Source organism: Rhagoletis pomonella, unplaced genomic scaffold (assembly GCF_013731165.1).
Source record: "Rhagoletis pomonella isolate Grant_MI unplaced genomic scaffold, Rhpom_1.0 Rhpom_scaffold_00092, whole genome shotgun sequence".
Lineage (NCBI taxonomy): Eukaryota > Metazoa > Arthropoda > Insecta > Diptera > Tephritidae > Rhagoletis > Rhagoletis pomonella.
The window spans coordinates 132414-149102 of record NW_023458646.1 but is presented as its reverse complement, the minus strand read 5'-3'; the positions used below and the strand labels follow the sequence as shown (position 1 = coordinate 149102).

Genomic DNA, 16689 nt, shown 5'->3' with positions numbered 1-16689 from the left:
ACTCATCTTCGTGTACTTTGTGCCATTGCCACACTGTATCTTTCTTTCACAGGTCTCTTAAATGCTTGTTTTTGGCAGATAAGTTATCTATAAAAGGGCTTAAATAGTTAACCATCCCGAGGAAGCGTTGGAGTCCGGGAGCATTTGTTGGAACTGGCATTTCACTAACGGATTTAATCTTATTGTCATCTAGCCGTACTCCATTCTCACTAAAAATATGTCCTATAAACTTTATTTCAGTTTTGAATATATTCGATTTAGATCTATTAAATCTTAGACCCACTTTTTCAGCTCTATTTAAGACTTTGGATAGAATTATATTATGTTGTTGTATACTTGGCGCATGAATAAGAAAATCGTCCATGTACCCTTTATATCACCAAAAAGACGTATCATATCTGCGTGGAAAATTTCTGGCGCGGAGTTTATTCCGAATGGCAAACGTAAAAATTTGTAGCGGCCAAAAGGAGTTGCGAATGTACAAGGCTTAGATGATTACTCATCTAAGGGAATCATCCAGAATCCCGAATTCGCGTCTAAACTGCTGAAAAATTTTGATCCGCTCATTTGAGATTTACACTCATCTAAGTTCGGAAATGAAAATCGTGGCCTAATTATAACTTTGTTAAGATTTCGCGGATCTAAGCAAAGCCTTAGAGTCCCGTTGCCTTTGTGACCAATACTACGGAGTTCACCCACTCTGTTGGTTCTCGCACCTCAGCAATAACGTTTAAACTTTTCATACGATCAAGTTCTTTTCTCAAAGGCTCTAACAAACCAAAAGGTATGCGTCGCGGTGGATCTACGACTGGCTGACAACTTTCTTTTAACTGCAAATTACATTTATTTTGCAATTGACCTAGACCGTTGAATATCCCAACGTATTTTTCTAAAATATCTTTGCATTTTATCGACTTCACTATTTGCACCAAATTCATTTTTACCGCCAAATCCAAACCCATAACACTTTTACAATCCATATTTAAAATATAAAATTTTGCAAAATATGTAGCACCGTCAAATCGCACTTTCAAATCAGCGCACCCTACTACTGGAAGCTTTTCACCACTGAACGCAACAATATTGTTCAATACCAAGAATGATAGAATACAAGACAACTTTTGTGTGACGTCACACTAGTGCAATTGCGAGAGAGAAATGCCAAAACGTGAGCAAGAATGGAAGAAGAAGAAAAAATGTTGCAAGGAAAACGTAAACAAGTTGCACAAGTGTGACGTCATGCAAACAACGATTCTGTCAAGTTCGTTAAGAGAGGAATAGCGGTCCGAGATCGGCGCAACCTTTGTATTCTCTCAATCGTGGTTCAATACCTTATTATTAATCTTAGATACGTCTAGTTTTTTAAGCATTTTTACCGACATCAGATTCGCCTTCGACTTTTTATCGCTGCTATCATCTCGTCAGATGTTGTTGTTGTTGTTTGCGTTGCTGCTGCGTTCTCCCTTGCCATTTCAATGCTCCTGCAATTTCGAATGCTTTTTGCCATTTAATTTCACCTTCGCTTAAAAGGCGCTCCTTGATATTTTTGAAGTTTGGCGACAATCCGCATACAAAAATGTCTTTAACGAGGTCTTCCCGCAGGTTACCAAATTCACAAGTCGCACTCAAGTTTTGTAAAGCAGTTGCATACTGACTTAATTTTTCACCTGGCGCTTGTCGTCTAATAAAAAAATTGTGACGCTCCATTGCAAGATTAGTCTTGGGAACAAAGTACTCGTTAAACTTTTTCCACAAATCATTATATTTTACGCTGTCTATAGCCAAATTAAAAGAATTAAATATTTCGAAGGCCTCTGCGCCAATGTGGTGCAGTAAAATCGCCACTTTGCGTCTATCCGACTGTTCTTCTTAATTGGACGGCAGGAGAAACACTTTGAATTGGTTACTCCAATTTTTCCACTCTTGCGATAGGTTGTTGGCTTTTGTGTTTGATGGTGGCAAATTTGCTGCCATTGAAATAAATTGTTTCTCCATAGTGTTTGGCGTCTGATCTGACACCATGTTATATGGTTGACTTCTAATTGACGACTGTTTTATTTCATGTTCTTGCTAGTTGCATATTCATTTACAGGGTTGTATTTTAAAGTACTTAAAACTATAATTGAATTACACAACAACCGACAGGAAATCCTATATATTCTACCTTACAACACGAGGCCCAAAAACTATCGAAATGTTGGAAATCGTTGAACCTATCCGCAATCCCAGAATAAAAAGATCCCTAGATTTTCTTGGCACTGCCTGGAAGTACCCAGCAGGAAGCCCCGATCACGACGACTTGAACATGATCAATAATAATTTAGACAAGCTAATAACCAACAGTAATAATCAAGTTTTTATAAATAGTGCTTTGAAGCAACAAGTTAATAAATTAACGGAAGTAACTAATGACATACTACATTCAATTAGGAATTAGAATATGATCGCGAATGAAATAGCGTTAAATTTGCAAAACAGGCTAAGATTAATAAAGGAAGAAATTATTAATATAAAATACGTCATACAATGGGCTAGGTTAGGAATTGTAAACACTATTATTCTAAATAAGAAAGAAATTGAAATAACTGTTAAAGAATTTAATAAAGAAAATATGACCCTTCAGTACTGTAGAAGAGGCTCTAAAATTAGCAGAACTTAGCGTACTAAGTAATTCTACAACAATTTTATACATCCTGAAGATACCCTTAACAACAAGGGAAGTTTATAACAATTATATAATAAAATCAGTAATAAAAAATAATTTCATGATAAACTTGAAATTTAGCAATGTACTTAGAAACAAATATGAAATATTGGGAATTAAAAACCAATGTAAAAAATACAATAAAATTAGTATCTGTAATCAGGATGACTTGTTAGACGTAAGAAATGATTTCTGTATACCTAACCTAATGAAAAGCCTCAATTCTTCATGCCACATGATAAACTGTCACCATATTCCAAGAGACGAGCTCATCGCGCCCGGGATCGTTTTCCTCAACGATTTTCACGGCAACATTTTAGTAGAAGGCACCGTGCGAACCATGAACGGCACTTACATAATGAATTTCAAAAACGCATCCATAGCTATCAATGAGCGAACATACAAAAATTTTGAATCACCCACAGTAAAAGTGATGCCAGCAATTGCTCAGCCAACGCCAATAGAAGAAAGCATAACAAAGCTGCTTTCACTAGAGGCACTTAGCGAGCTACATATAAATAACGCCGTAGAAATCCAGTCACTGCAAATAGAAAGATCAGTAAATCGCATTTCCGCAGGGGTAACTATTGTTATAGTAATCATCCTCTTAGCTAGCACCAAGAATCGTTTTTATAAACAAACTAAATCAGCAAGCAAAGTTGAAAAACCAGCTGAATCCGGTGCTCATGATAGCCAGCTTCAAGAAGCCACCATCCAGGTCCCTACACCTGAAATAAGGACCTTCCAGGTTTTTCAGACGCTCGAGGACAAGCGTTTTTAGGGAGGGAGGAGTTAACGTAGCTAACATGCAAAACTCCAAAAATTCTATCTCACGCTAATGCAGTGCACTTGCATTCCAATTCTTGCACGCGCATCCGCGAAATTTCCGACACCCTCAACCAAGGCCAAGGCATCGCACCTGTTAATTCAATGTGACAATGAAGATTCTTGAGGTATAGACTTAAGTGAAAACAAAAATTGTAATCGGTCCTAATTTGAGTTTGAATAAACAACACGGCTTGCTGCCGTAAAAAATAATTTTTTTTAATAAACCTAACTTCGGTTAGTTTAACTTACATAAAAAGCGGAGATTTCTCTTGCATTCTTGAGGAATACCAAAAAAAACAGCACTTTAAGTGATAATTCCCGCCGCTCGTTAGTGCGCGAGTCTACTAAGTTTTTACGCCACCATTGTGGAAATCAACCGAAGCGTGGGGAAAAAATTGCACTAGCTGAATCAATAATTTCTGCAGATCTCCACTTTTTTCAAAACTTCATTGTTGCAGACGAACTGCAACTGGTGCAACAGAAATTAAGGAAAACGTTAAAAGCAAGACATGATTCGTCATTGGTAATGTATACACAATAATACTACGTATATACAAAAAAAGAAAAGAAAATTTTTTTGTAGATTGATTTTGATTTTAATCGTTGGTATGTAGAGGCGATTTCGAACAGACTTTTAGAAAACTGGGAAAAATATGAAAGCTGTGCGGAGAAAATTTTAATTGATGCAATTCTGGGAAACTGAACTGATTGGGCCTTATTTGATGATTTTAAAGCTGCTGCCATCTATTACCAGTGGACGCGTCCAAAAGAAAGTAAACTTTCAAAAATCTGTCGATAGTTTTCTTTCCTTTGAAAACGTAATATTACGTTCAAATTGGCCCCATTTAACTTGTTAAATGAAAAAGAGCTTTTTGTAACACACAATCGTCCACATTGAATATATGGAGTTAACTTTGACGGTTCTTTAATTTCAAATAAAAATTAAAAAAAAAATATTCAAAATCAATTTTTTGTGTTTAAATTTGATTTGTGCGTATGTCTGCTTCATGATATTAACGCATATGGTTTACTTAGAGACTTCAAAATGTTTAGTTCGTATGCACCATTTATCTCTGCGTACGATGAGACATGATGGACAATAACTAATTACCGCCTTGGCCTCTTTTTTGGCGGGCAGACATGCATAAAATGTTGATATTTTTTGATAGTTTTTAATTTTTAATATTTTTTAGAATACAAATTTTTTGAACATTGGCGTGTCAAATGAAAGCTTTTGGCTTTTTCTGATTGGCTGAAGCAGAAAGCTTTCTGATACAACTCTGCGCTGAACTGGTTTCAAACGAGTTAAATGATTTAACTGGTTCAGTTTCCAACAACAATTGCATGCGATTTAACTTGTTTACGAACACATTTGTTCATTTAACTGGTTCTAGCTCATTTAACATGTTTAAGTCGTCAATTTACTATAAAATTATCGTTCTCAATCAACACAAATACTTAACAAATTTTTTTCTTTGCTCAACAACCCTATCGCAGAATATGCAGCTGCGACTAGTCAGCCCACCATCGTTGCAGTTGGACAAGACAGAGCCACAATTTGTCAATATTTTATAACCATTGATGGCAAGAAGGTAAATGTTCCCAACAATTATAAATTCAGCCAAGTACTCGACCTGTATTTTAAAGCATTTTATGTATTTAATATAAAATTTGATGTAACTTTGGCGAACTTCTTGGGGTTGTTTGCCAAATTTATTTACAAAATCAACGATAATAAGAAGCCAAGTACTATGTTATTAGAGAACAAGTTTAAGGATTTAATGAAGTAAGTTTCATATTAATAAAAAATTGCAAAATTTTGCTTTTTATGTGGCAGGGAATTTGAAACCGTAACAAATTTTGTATTTCATTTAAAAAATGAACATTTTTTAGCGGAGGCTCACGGTTTAAAGTTAAGGTGTGTTTCCTCTAAAACATGTAAAAACGTATTTCATACATTTAAATCTATTATTAAATTAAGCTAGTATTTTTGTAATATAATTTTATGTTATTTCAAATAAAATGTATTTCTTAACAAAAAAATTATTTAGATTTTTATTTTCAGCACATAGTTTTCCACAATGTTCCAACAGGCAATCCTCATATTAAAAAACATCAAATTTTGTAAGAATTTCGGTTGAATTTCTCCTTAATTTTACGTGAAATGTGGTATGTTTTATTAACGGGGTTGTAAATTTGTTGAGCACTGTACGCTTTGAAAAAAACCTTTAAGGGTTTGCTTTCAATACCAACAATATACTAAATCTAATTCAACTTTGGTTTAGATTTAATTCCATAAACTATTAAATCTATTCCAATTATCAGATAGATCCAAAACTATTTAAATTACTTTTAATACGAACGATATACTAAATCTAGTCCAATTTTGGCTTTGATTTAATTCCAGAAAGTATCAAATATATTCCAATTTCCAAATAGATCCAAAACCCTTTCAGTTTTATTTTAAACCACCAAAAACTATAGACTTTAGACCCATGGTTTGTTTCTAAGAACAAAATCTTATTTGAATTAATTCCAAATATATTACACTATGTAACAAGGTATTTGTCACCGGGTTGTAATTGTTATTTCCTAGTCAGTTAGGTCCCAAAAGTATAGAAAACAGCTATTGTCGCAAGATAACTTTGCTTTCCTTTCTATGCCTGTGGGACAGCGGAAACGACAGTGCACACTACAGTAAGCGTGAATGGCCACAACGAACTGAATTCACAGTGGGGAGGAACAACGTCAAGTGGGAGCCCTTGGTGGACCCCCAGAAGGTACTGATGCCACCACTCCACATCAAACTGGGTCTTATAAAGCAATTCGTCAAAGCTCTCGACAAAAATTCTTCAGCGTTCAAGTACCTACAAGACTTGTTCCCTAAGCTCTCTGAGGCGAAAGTTACAGCCGGTATCTTCATTGGACCACAAATAAAGAAAATCTTCGAGTCTGAGGAATTCCCCAAGAAGCTCACTCGTGTTGAGAAAGCTGCTTGGATAAGTTTTATGTCAGTGGTACAGGGATTCCTAGGCAATCACAAAGCCGCAAACTACGTGGAGCTGGTCGAAAGTCTGGTGGAGAACTACGGCAAAATGGGCTGCAGGATGTCTCTCAAACTCCATATTCTGGATGCACATCTTGACAAATTCAAGGAGAACATGGGAGCATATTCAGAGGAGCAAGGCGAGCGCTTCCATCAGGATATAATGGAATTTGAGCGGCGATACCAAGGACAATACAATGAGAACATGATGGGAGATTACATTTGGGGATTGATTAGAGAAAGTGACTCGCAGTTTAAACGCAAATGTCGAAAAACCACCCGCTTCTGATTTACTTTTATGTTTTTGGTTTTCTGAAGTTTTAATAAAATTTAGTTTTGATATATATGTGCTGTTCTGTATGATTTTCTCTGTAGTGATTCAAACACGTTTTTCTCATAATTTTAGCATATTTTAATGAATCACATTGTCCTGGTCACAAAAGCAAAGTTTCCGAGGAATATTAGGTGGTTTCCATACTTTTAAGGCATAACAGACTAGGAAATAACAATTACATCCCAAGGACTGAGAAATTTTTTTTTTTTGTTACTTAGTGTTATTAATTTAATAGCAAGAATACATACTCTCTCAATCTTTTCTCTCCCTCTTTGCTAAAACCGATAATGGTTTTAATCTAATACTTGCTGTCATTGTTATATATAAACACCAAAATGCTATTAAAATTAAACTAAATTTTTTACTGTGTTTGCAAATGAGGTCCAAAAAAGACGGAAATGATTACAGCTGAAATTTCACAATTTTTCCACAAACATGGCTTTGACTCATTTAGAGCAAGAGATTTCCGGTAAAAAACTGAAAAAATGAGCTAACTTCGCCATTCGCGATACTAGTAGGCTGGTACAACCATTCAATTTTCAAATCGTTTTTGATGTCGCACCAGCAGCCGGTACAATCACACCACAAGTACACACACGGTCAATCGGCTGGCACCAACAGTTGATGTCGCCAGCATGCTAGTATCATCCATGGGCCCTTTATCACATTAAGCATATTTGGGTTTGTAAACTTATCTATTTTAAAGTACCTATAGTTAAATCGTTAATAGATAAGGATAAGGCTTCCTCAAGTGGGCACCGAAGCGCCGAGTTTTGTAGTCGAACAGTACATTGTGTAATTCCAAATAGTTTTTTTTAATCGACAATTGAAAATTTTTGCATTGTTTTGGAAACTCTTTTTTTTTAAAGTACATAAGTGTCCGACTGAAAACATTTTTTGGGTGCAGATTTAAGAAAGATTATACTATACAATGAAATTATTTGCGTAACAAAGATATTTTTTTTTTCTTTTCAATCAATTTTTTATGAAAAATTGAATTTTTAGCAATTTCTGCACCTCGTGGACGAAAATGTTTAACAACTACTTATGTAATAAACATTTCTGCATTTATCTACGAAAAAATGCGTGCATTTCGATATAGTTTGGTCGGAATGAATTTTTATGTGCCAGCGTGCGCACCCGACTACCGCGGGCATGCGAAATTCGAGCATGAGAAATAAAAGTGGAACGATTGAAACGTGCATTTCTTTCTTGCGAAAGAAGTCAACACGGATTGTGCGCGATCCAGCCATGCGAGTCGGGCCCGCACGCTGGCAAATAAAAATTCATTCCTGTATGGTTTAATGTTACTTAAATCTGTACCCAAAAAATTTTTTCAGTCGGACACTTCAAAGAAAAATAAGAATTTCCAAAACACTGCACAAATTTTCAATTGTTCATTAAAAAAAAACTGTTTGGAATTTTGCAACAAAAATTACACAGTGTACTGTTCGACTACAAAACTCGGGGCTGCCTGAATATCATTGAATAATATTAATGTTGGTAAATTCGGCGCCCACTTGAGGAAGCCTTACCCATAAGTTAATGGCCCTAGCACATTATTTTAGTTTGTATAAAAACGTAAGGAACATACAATACATATCCACACATACATATATATACATATGTATATCAGAGTCTTTCTTAGTTTCAAAATTCATCTCATACACAAATGAAAAAAAATGAGATCAAATTAAGCATATACAACTTGTTCATGTCAAGTATGTATAAATTTTCCAAAGGGCTAAAAAAGAGATAGGGGCAATTTTAAATTTATGCGGCCAAAAAAAGTATGTGGTAGCGAAATCTAGCCACCAAAGGGCTAAAACAGCAAAACTGGTTCTCCACACTCAAAGCAAAAACAAAGTACGTAATTTTTCAAAGAATTCAGGCGAATTGTGTGTGTGTCTCATGTGTTTCTTCGTTTTAATGGCGCTAGGGCTTTTCATATATTGGTGTTGACGCGGCAACTCCGGCTACGGTTTTAGGGCAGCTGCGTCGCGCAGTGCAGTGTTACTCATGCCTAAACACAATCAAGAACATAATTCGCGTCACATAAAACAAACAGATCGTGCACATTTTTTATAAATTACAGCAATATCGAAAACAAACAACGTAGTATAGACAGTCACACAATTTTTAAACAAATGTATAAAAACTGAAAATCTTTCCCAAACTCTGAATTTTTGTGGCAAACTCTGAGCCCCGACATTCGATTTCAGGGGGAAGAAGATATTTGTTCTCGATGATTTTAAAGATTTCGATGCATGGAATTCAAATTTCCGTTTATTTAATCACGTTAGGCTGTGCGTTATTTAATACACTTTTACCAAATCATTCCGGTTTTGCGGCAGACATATTTGGCAGTTCTACGCATAGCGCCAATCTGCTGTAAAGTACTTACATTCCATCAAATATTTTCTCCACTTCACTCCGTTGGGTAAGATTCTTGTACAAATTAAAAAAATCCTCAAAGTGGAACTTCGGCAGGGATAACGTTTCGAATTTCCCCGAAGGCAACCCGCTCATATCTAACGCTTTCTCAACACGCTTCCGATCCTCTTTGTTTTGTGCGAAAATTTTGATGATGCTGTAACCGAAAGATGTACAAAGGTAAAATACTTTTAGTATATAGATGTGTGTAAGTACAAACGTTAAGATAAAAATTAAGGTAAATATTTAACGATTAACCAGGACTAAACGAAAACCCAAAGATTTAATCTTTAACCAAAAATTAAAAGAAATATTCACTCACTTCCTCACAGGTATTTTGCCACTTTTGTCAACTTGCAGACAAAGTTTGGTATGTGCCTTTTGAAGAAATGTATTGGCGGACCCATTAAGCCGGGCTAAACTGTATGCCATTCGCATTATACCATCACACCATTGCTACGAAGAAAAAAAATAAATACATGGGTACATAAATAAATTGCAAGTATTTTTTTTTAGAAACATAAACGTGAACTAAAAGCTAAAAATAAATTGATGTGCCTTTTGTCCTACAAACCCAGAAGAAGGTTTAGTTATAATTACCAAGATTTGGTTATAGTGACCAAGTAGCATAGTTAGATATGGCGAAATAAATATCTAGTTCGCGAAAGTCTGCAATTTACTTGAGACCAAGGTTGCCGTTTTGAGCTTTTCCTACCAAATTTGGTAGGTTTCTTTCTCGTTGGTAGGATGGTAGGACGCTTAAAATTTTGGTAGATTTCTTTGCTTATAAAACAGAAAACATCTCTGGTTTGTTGTAGTGATTCACTTTGTTAGCACTGTGAGTAGGCTTGCCAAATTAGGACAATATCAGTTTTACCCTCATTATGTTTCTTGGATGGGTCCAACTTTGCCAAATACCTTAAAAAACTCGTTGCCATTTCACCAATTACCTTCGGTGATTCTCCGAACTCCGTATACGCAACAAAAAGTTGTATCCACTGGCTATCTAAAGGGATATCAAGGGATTGAACTGACGGACGTAAACGCAGGTTTATAAATCAGATATTTTTCTTTGAAATGCAGTGGCGAATCGATAATAGATTCAACATACTACATAACAAATGTACGTGTTTACAGAATATGTTATTTTTTAATATACACGAAAATTAAAAAGTAAACTTATTGGTTGTAGTAAATCGGAGGATCTCAAAGTTTTAACCGCAACTCGAAGAAATTTAATGGTTGCCGCGAATAACGTTGTAAGCGACTATTTTCTTAGAACTATATTCTTTAACTTTAAAGATATAAATGTACAATGTACATTGAACATAAATATTTTATACTTTAAGGGCAAGTTACTTTAATACTCCGGTACCGAAAAAGTAGAAAACCAAATAAAATGTGCTTATATATGTGCGTCATTAAACAAATTTTCTTTTTACTTCTGCAAAATTGTAATCTTGTCGTTTACAACCTTATTCGCGGCGACCATTCAATTTATGGCAAACCCGCAGCGCGTAGATTTTTCCTCCAGCCCGCGGCTCCTGGACCCGGACATTTGGCTAGCCTAACCGTGCGATTTTTCACGTCATTTACTCCGAACGCTTTATTAAAACTATAAACTATGCGAATTTTTTACCATTTTTTCGGTTTTTCGCAATTTATTCGAAACTTTGAGGGCGTACAAGTCAAACGGACCTCAGATTCGGGTTGAGAGGGTCGAATTACATGTCGGTACGTAGGTCTGGTTTAAAGCACACACCAACTTTTTTGTGTGCTATGTATATGCTAGCCATTATTGTGATCCTTTTGTTTACTGCCGTCAAACGCCGTTTTCTTAAATGGTGGGAAAGGAGGCATTTTGATAGGTTTTTGAACCCCCTCTTGGTAGGAAAGAAAGATTTTTAGTGGTAACCCTATGTGTAGATACTCGTATGCATGCGCGTTGAAGACAGCGTTGCCGAATTGACGACTTCGCCGTCATTTTGACGTTTTTTTAGCTCAGTGACGTTTTGACAATTTTGCCCCCCGTAATGACGGATTTTTATTTTAGTTTTTCCACCTAATAACATATGTATGTAAGTATGTACGTAAAAAGTTTTTTAAAGTAAAACTTAATCCAAAGTACAACCATGGATCTATCTAGTTTTGTTCTACAACCGTGCTGTTAGTTATATTAAATTGTTTCTAGAATTGTAACCAACTTGTTAATCTGCACTGTTGACACTGATTTGAAAGAGACAGAAATAAATTGAATAAAAAAACTTTTTAATATACCACGCTTTTACAAATAATATTTCTCAGTCCCATAGAATTTGTTTTGATAACTTTTTATTTTAAAATTTTAGCAGAATGGGATTGAAAACGATAAACGTAGAGCGCATGCAATATAAAGCATTCGATTTAATTGCCAATAGTCAAACTACATAACCTAGACCTAAAATTTCTACAGCGATAGTACAAATTTGATATCGATTTTAAGCGGTCTGTATTCATATACCCACATACATACATACATATAGTACTTTTCATATCAATTCAAGTCTATTAAGTGCGCCCCTCTCTTTTCATTTTCAATCCCATAAATTGTTTATAATGGCTTTTGCCATTTTTCTATTGTTTAGTCCATTTATTAAAGCTTGGTATATTAAAAAGTTTTTTTTTATTTAATTTATTTTTTTCTTTTTAGTCTTGTCTGTATACAATTTTGCAACAGATATTAAAATAATTTAGCTTGCAACGAAAAGAGAACAGAAGACTATTGCGAAAAATACACCACAAAAATATTTTCGCAAATACAAATTAGTACAAATAACATTCTTATTCGATTCCTATTTGTAAAAGTTGGTATTTGCGAAAATATTTGTGTGGTTTATTTTGTGCATATGCAAGCAAAATGTTTGCAATTAATTTCATTAAAAAAATGGCTTGTCGTCCATCTTCGCTGTAGCGTATATAGTGCATATTTTTAGGTGCAATATTTAACTACTTTCGGCAAGGCCTACCGTCGAGGTTGATGTCTAGACTTTTTTACAGGAACTTTGATTACAATCTGTAATTATAGCTGAAAATCTTGTCTGGACACACAACATTACAAGTTGATAAAAGCGTTGTAAAATAGCAGAGGGAATTTGTTCAGTCAAGATTATCTATCCGTTAATAAATGCTAATCTTACACTTTCAAGCCAGTGAAGTGATCAATTTAAAAGCAGTTGGGTTTTAAAGTGTAATTTAAAATTGTCGTTAACAATTACAAATCCACTTTTATTAACCCATATGCAATATGGGTTCCCTTTGGTTTTGAAATGTGTTGTCATATTTATTGTATGTAATTTATGTAATTTTTTTATATTTTTTATTTTGTTAAAAAAGTAAAGTAACCAAAAATTTTCCGTTTTTTTTGGCCGAAATTACCATTTTTCAGGGTAAAATGACGATGTTTCAGCAAAAGCTTTCGGCAACGCTGGTTGAAGATGTATGGGTAAATCGACTCAGCTCGACATTCTGATCATTTAAGTAAGCATTTTAATGGTTCTGTCTCTTCTTATTCTGGTACTTACAAACATCGGACCAAAGTTATAATACCATTTCATGCTCATGAAAGGTATAAATATCATTATTTATATTTACTGCACATGTCATTCATGCATAGAAATAACAATATTATAAACAATAACAAGGATTACAATTAACACTAAAAATAAATCACTGAACAAATAAATAACGCCATTCTAAGGGCCAGTTTTTTAATGCACGGCTATGGTTTAAACTTAGTTCAAACGCTCCAGCTGGCTGGTTTAACCTAAGATTACCAATCAAATGTCTGCAAAAAACATAACCGACTTCAATTGTCATATACAAAATTTTGGAGTACCGTTAATTTTTTCACGTTCCAATGATGAACTTTTAAACACCTGTCACTCAGTGCCACACTTAATTTGTTTTTTAATTAAGCCCATTTCCTGTAGATTACAATAATATATATTTTAGCTGAACATTTTTGCACGGTTATTTGATACACGCCCGCTACATGCCGAACCTGTAGCTAAATATATTTTTTTACAAGCTTTTATTTACTTTCACCTGTGTAATCAAATCTTGAAATCCATTTTAACCACCCTCCCGATGAGGTAGAGACTAGCAACTGCAAACTAAGCTCAGAACCTGATGACAATACAATATGAAAGATGAATTAATTAATTAACTAATATTGATAACGTGTATTCTGCGTTGAGCATTTTTGCACTACCACTGAATTGCACTATTCAGTGATAGTTAAAATGAGGAATTCATTTTCACTAAAAATGTTAATCACTTTTTTTTTTAACTAACAGGTAATTCATACATCTATCTGTTCCTTTTTAAAGAATGAAGTGTTTGAGTTCTGATACCTCCTGAGTGGTACAGAAGTGGAAGATTTAGAAAATGTAAATACTAGTGATATCGATTCGCGCGCCACATAAATATGTAAAAGGCTTCGACGGTTTTGGAAAGAGGCACTTAGGGTAAAAGAAATGTGAAAAGCAAGCATTCGAACTGGTTGGATGCGACAGAGGTTGTATTTTTACCAAAACATACTACCAGATTGCAGTCTGCATCACTAAAGCCATATCAATTAAAGCTTCAAAGTTTATACAAAATTTCGGAAAATTCAACAAATTTTCATCAAAACTTTTTTTAGGTTATGCAATTTTAGTATGATAAATAGCAAGCTTCAAGAGGTTGAAAATACACACACATCACTTACACCCCACATTACGACACGTCTCCCGAACCACATGAAGCTCCTTCAATTTAACTGCAACGGGCTACAGAGCAAGATTGAGGAGATAACCGTCTTCATGTGTCGGCATGGTATATTGACAGCTGCGGTCCAAGAGACGAAGTTGCACAGCAATTCAACTTTGTTGAATTTCGCCGGGTACAACGTGCACCGTCGAGATCGCGAGCGAGATAATGGTGGTGGCTTAGCGTTCATCACGCACCACACCGTGCAGTATCGTCTAATCGAAGCAGACATCGACCGCAGGGATACCACCCTAGAATGTCAGGGCACCGCTATCCGGTCAGGCGATGTTGAGCTCGAAATATTTAACATATACATACCCCCTGCCACCTGCTGCCCTGCAGGATATCACCCTGATATAGGTGCGCTCCTCAGAAGTGAAAACCGTATGGTAGTAGGTGACTTTAATGCGCACTATGATCTTTGGCACTCAAGCCTGTCAAACGATCGTAGGGGAACAGACTTGGCTGAGCAGATAGACGATTCGACATTTTGCACAATGAACGACGACGCACCCACCAGGATTATGGGTAACTGCAGTAGCTCGCCAGACATCACCATAGTCAGCGCTGGTCTGATAAACAGCATAACATGGCAACCTATGCTGACTTTAGCATCAGACCACCTACCCATAGTCATCTCGATAGATAAACCAACCGACTTTGCCTCCGCCAAACACTGGACCTATATCAACTTTTCTAAAGCTGATTGGAAAGGTTACGCGGAGTTTACCGAAAACACCTTCACAGCGCTCCCCACACCAACCGACGTCCATCTCGGTGAACGTAAGTTCCGCAGGCCTGTCACTGCTGCTGCAGCTCGCTTCATACCGGCAGGATGTATATCGGACCCACGTCCAAACTTCCCTGCCGAAGCGGCTGTTCTAGCCGACGAGCGTGATAGCCTTCGTTTGGCCGATCCCGGAGATCCCCGTATCAGGGATCTCAACGCGGAGATTCGGCAACTAGTAAACGTACATAAGCGGAAGAAGTGGGAGGAGCATCTGAAGACCTGTAACTTCACCTCTGGTGTGAGCAAGCTTTGGTCAACCGTGAGGTCACTGTCCAATCCGACGAAGCACGACGACAGAATCGAAATTACCTTCGCGACCATGCTTCGTCGGACCCGGAGCGATGCGAGAGCTATTTTATCCGGCAGTTCATACTGCATCCTCCGGTGGACAAAGCCAAGCGTCGAGTGACCAGAAGGCTGCACAAACTGTCAACAACCTGTGCCCCCTTGCTTGTCTATGGCCACTCTCATCATCCCAGACATCTGGAAGGTGGGGAGAGTGGTCCCACTGCTCAAACCGGGGAAAATTGCCAACAAAGGAGATTCTTATCGTCCGATAACACTCCTTTCCCCGGTAGCGAAGACACTCGAGGCCTTGCTACTCCCGTGCTTCACAAACCACTTGACCCCAGCGAAGCATCAGCATGGCTTCCGTAAACTGCACAGTACAACAACAGCACTTAACGCCATAAACACTCAGATAACTCGTGGCCTTAACCGAAACCGTCCCTGTGAGAGAACGATTCTAGTAGCGTTGGACTTGTCAAAGGCGTTTGACACCGTCTGCCATTCCACGCTACTAGAAGATATAGAGGCCTCCTCTCTCCCACAGAGGCTCAAACGGTGGTCGGCAAATTATCTGAGTGGTCGACATTCGTCGGTAATGTTTAGAGACAAAACGAGTAAACAGAGAGGGTGGTGTCCTTTCCCCGCTACTGTTTAACTTTTACATTTCAAAGCTCCCTCAACCACCAGAGGGAGTCTCGATTGTCTCTTATGCCGACGATTGCTCGATCATGGCGACTGGGAATGGAATTGATGACCTGTGTTCGAAAGTAAACGGCTATCTCTCCGAACTTTCTCGCTTCTTCACTGCAAAGTGTCTAGCCCTCTCCCCTACGAAATCCTCCGCGACCCTGTTCACAACCTGGACGAAGGAGGTCAGGCTACCGATGGGGATTCACGTCGATGACACATCAATTCCGACGGTGAATAACCCCAAAATACTCGGAGTAACATTCGACAGCCTGCTCTCCTTCTCTGCGCACGCAACCGCTATTGTCAATAAAGTACAGAGCCGCAACAAGGTCCTCAAGTCGCTAGCCGGCAGTACTTGGGGCAAAGACAAAGAAACGTTGCTGGCAACATACAAGGCAATAGGCCGGCCGGTTTTGAATTACGCAGCGCCAGTGTGGTCGCCGGGGACTAGTTGGACGCAGTGGACGAAGTTGCAGACTGCACAGAACACCGCACTCAGGACAGCGACAGGATGCCTCCTGATGTCGCCCGAACACCATCTTCACGGCGAGGTGCAAATGCTCCCCGTAAAGGAGCACAATATAACGCTCTGCAAGCAGTTCCTGATCGGGAGCCACAGAAGTGGCCACCCAAACAGACAGCTGCTTGCAGAGGAGCCCTCGCCTAGGCACGTCAGGATCATCAAGCAACCTCTGGACCCGACAGCTTACCGACAGGCCCTGAACGGCATTCACAGGGAGTCAGTCTCGAGTTATGTAGACTCTAGACCTGTGAATGCCGTTCTAGGC

The 16689-nt window shown here is 37.4% G+C and overlaps 1 protein-coding gene across 1 annotated transcript in view; it reads right to left on the bottom strand.

Annotated features, from left to right (window-relative positions):
- Positions 1 to 9316: 9316 nt before the first annotated feature.
- LOC118749940 (1-phosphatidylinositol 4,5-bisphosphate phosphodiesterase classes I and II-like) overlaps positions 9317 to 16689 on the bottom strand; it is a gene marked incomplete at its 3' end in the record, with an annotated part of 29721 nt that continues 22348 nt past the window's right edge. The window contains 2 exon segments of the mRNA XM_036484697.1: positions 9317 to 9502; positions 9668 to 9801. Coding sequence (XP_036340590.1) covers positions 9317 to 9502; positions 9668 to 9783 — 302 coding nt within the window.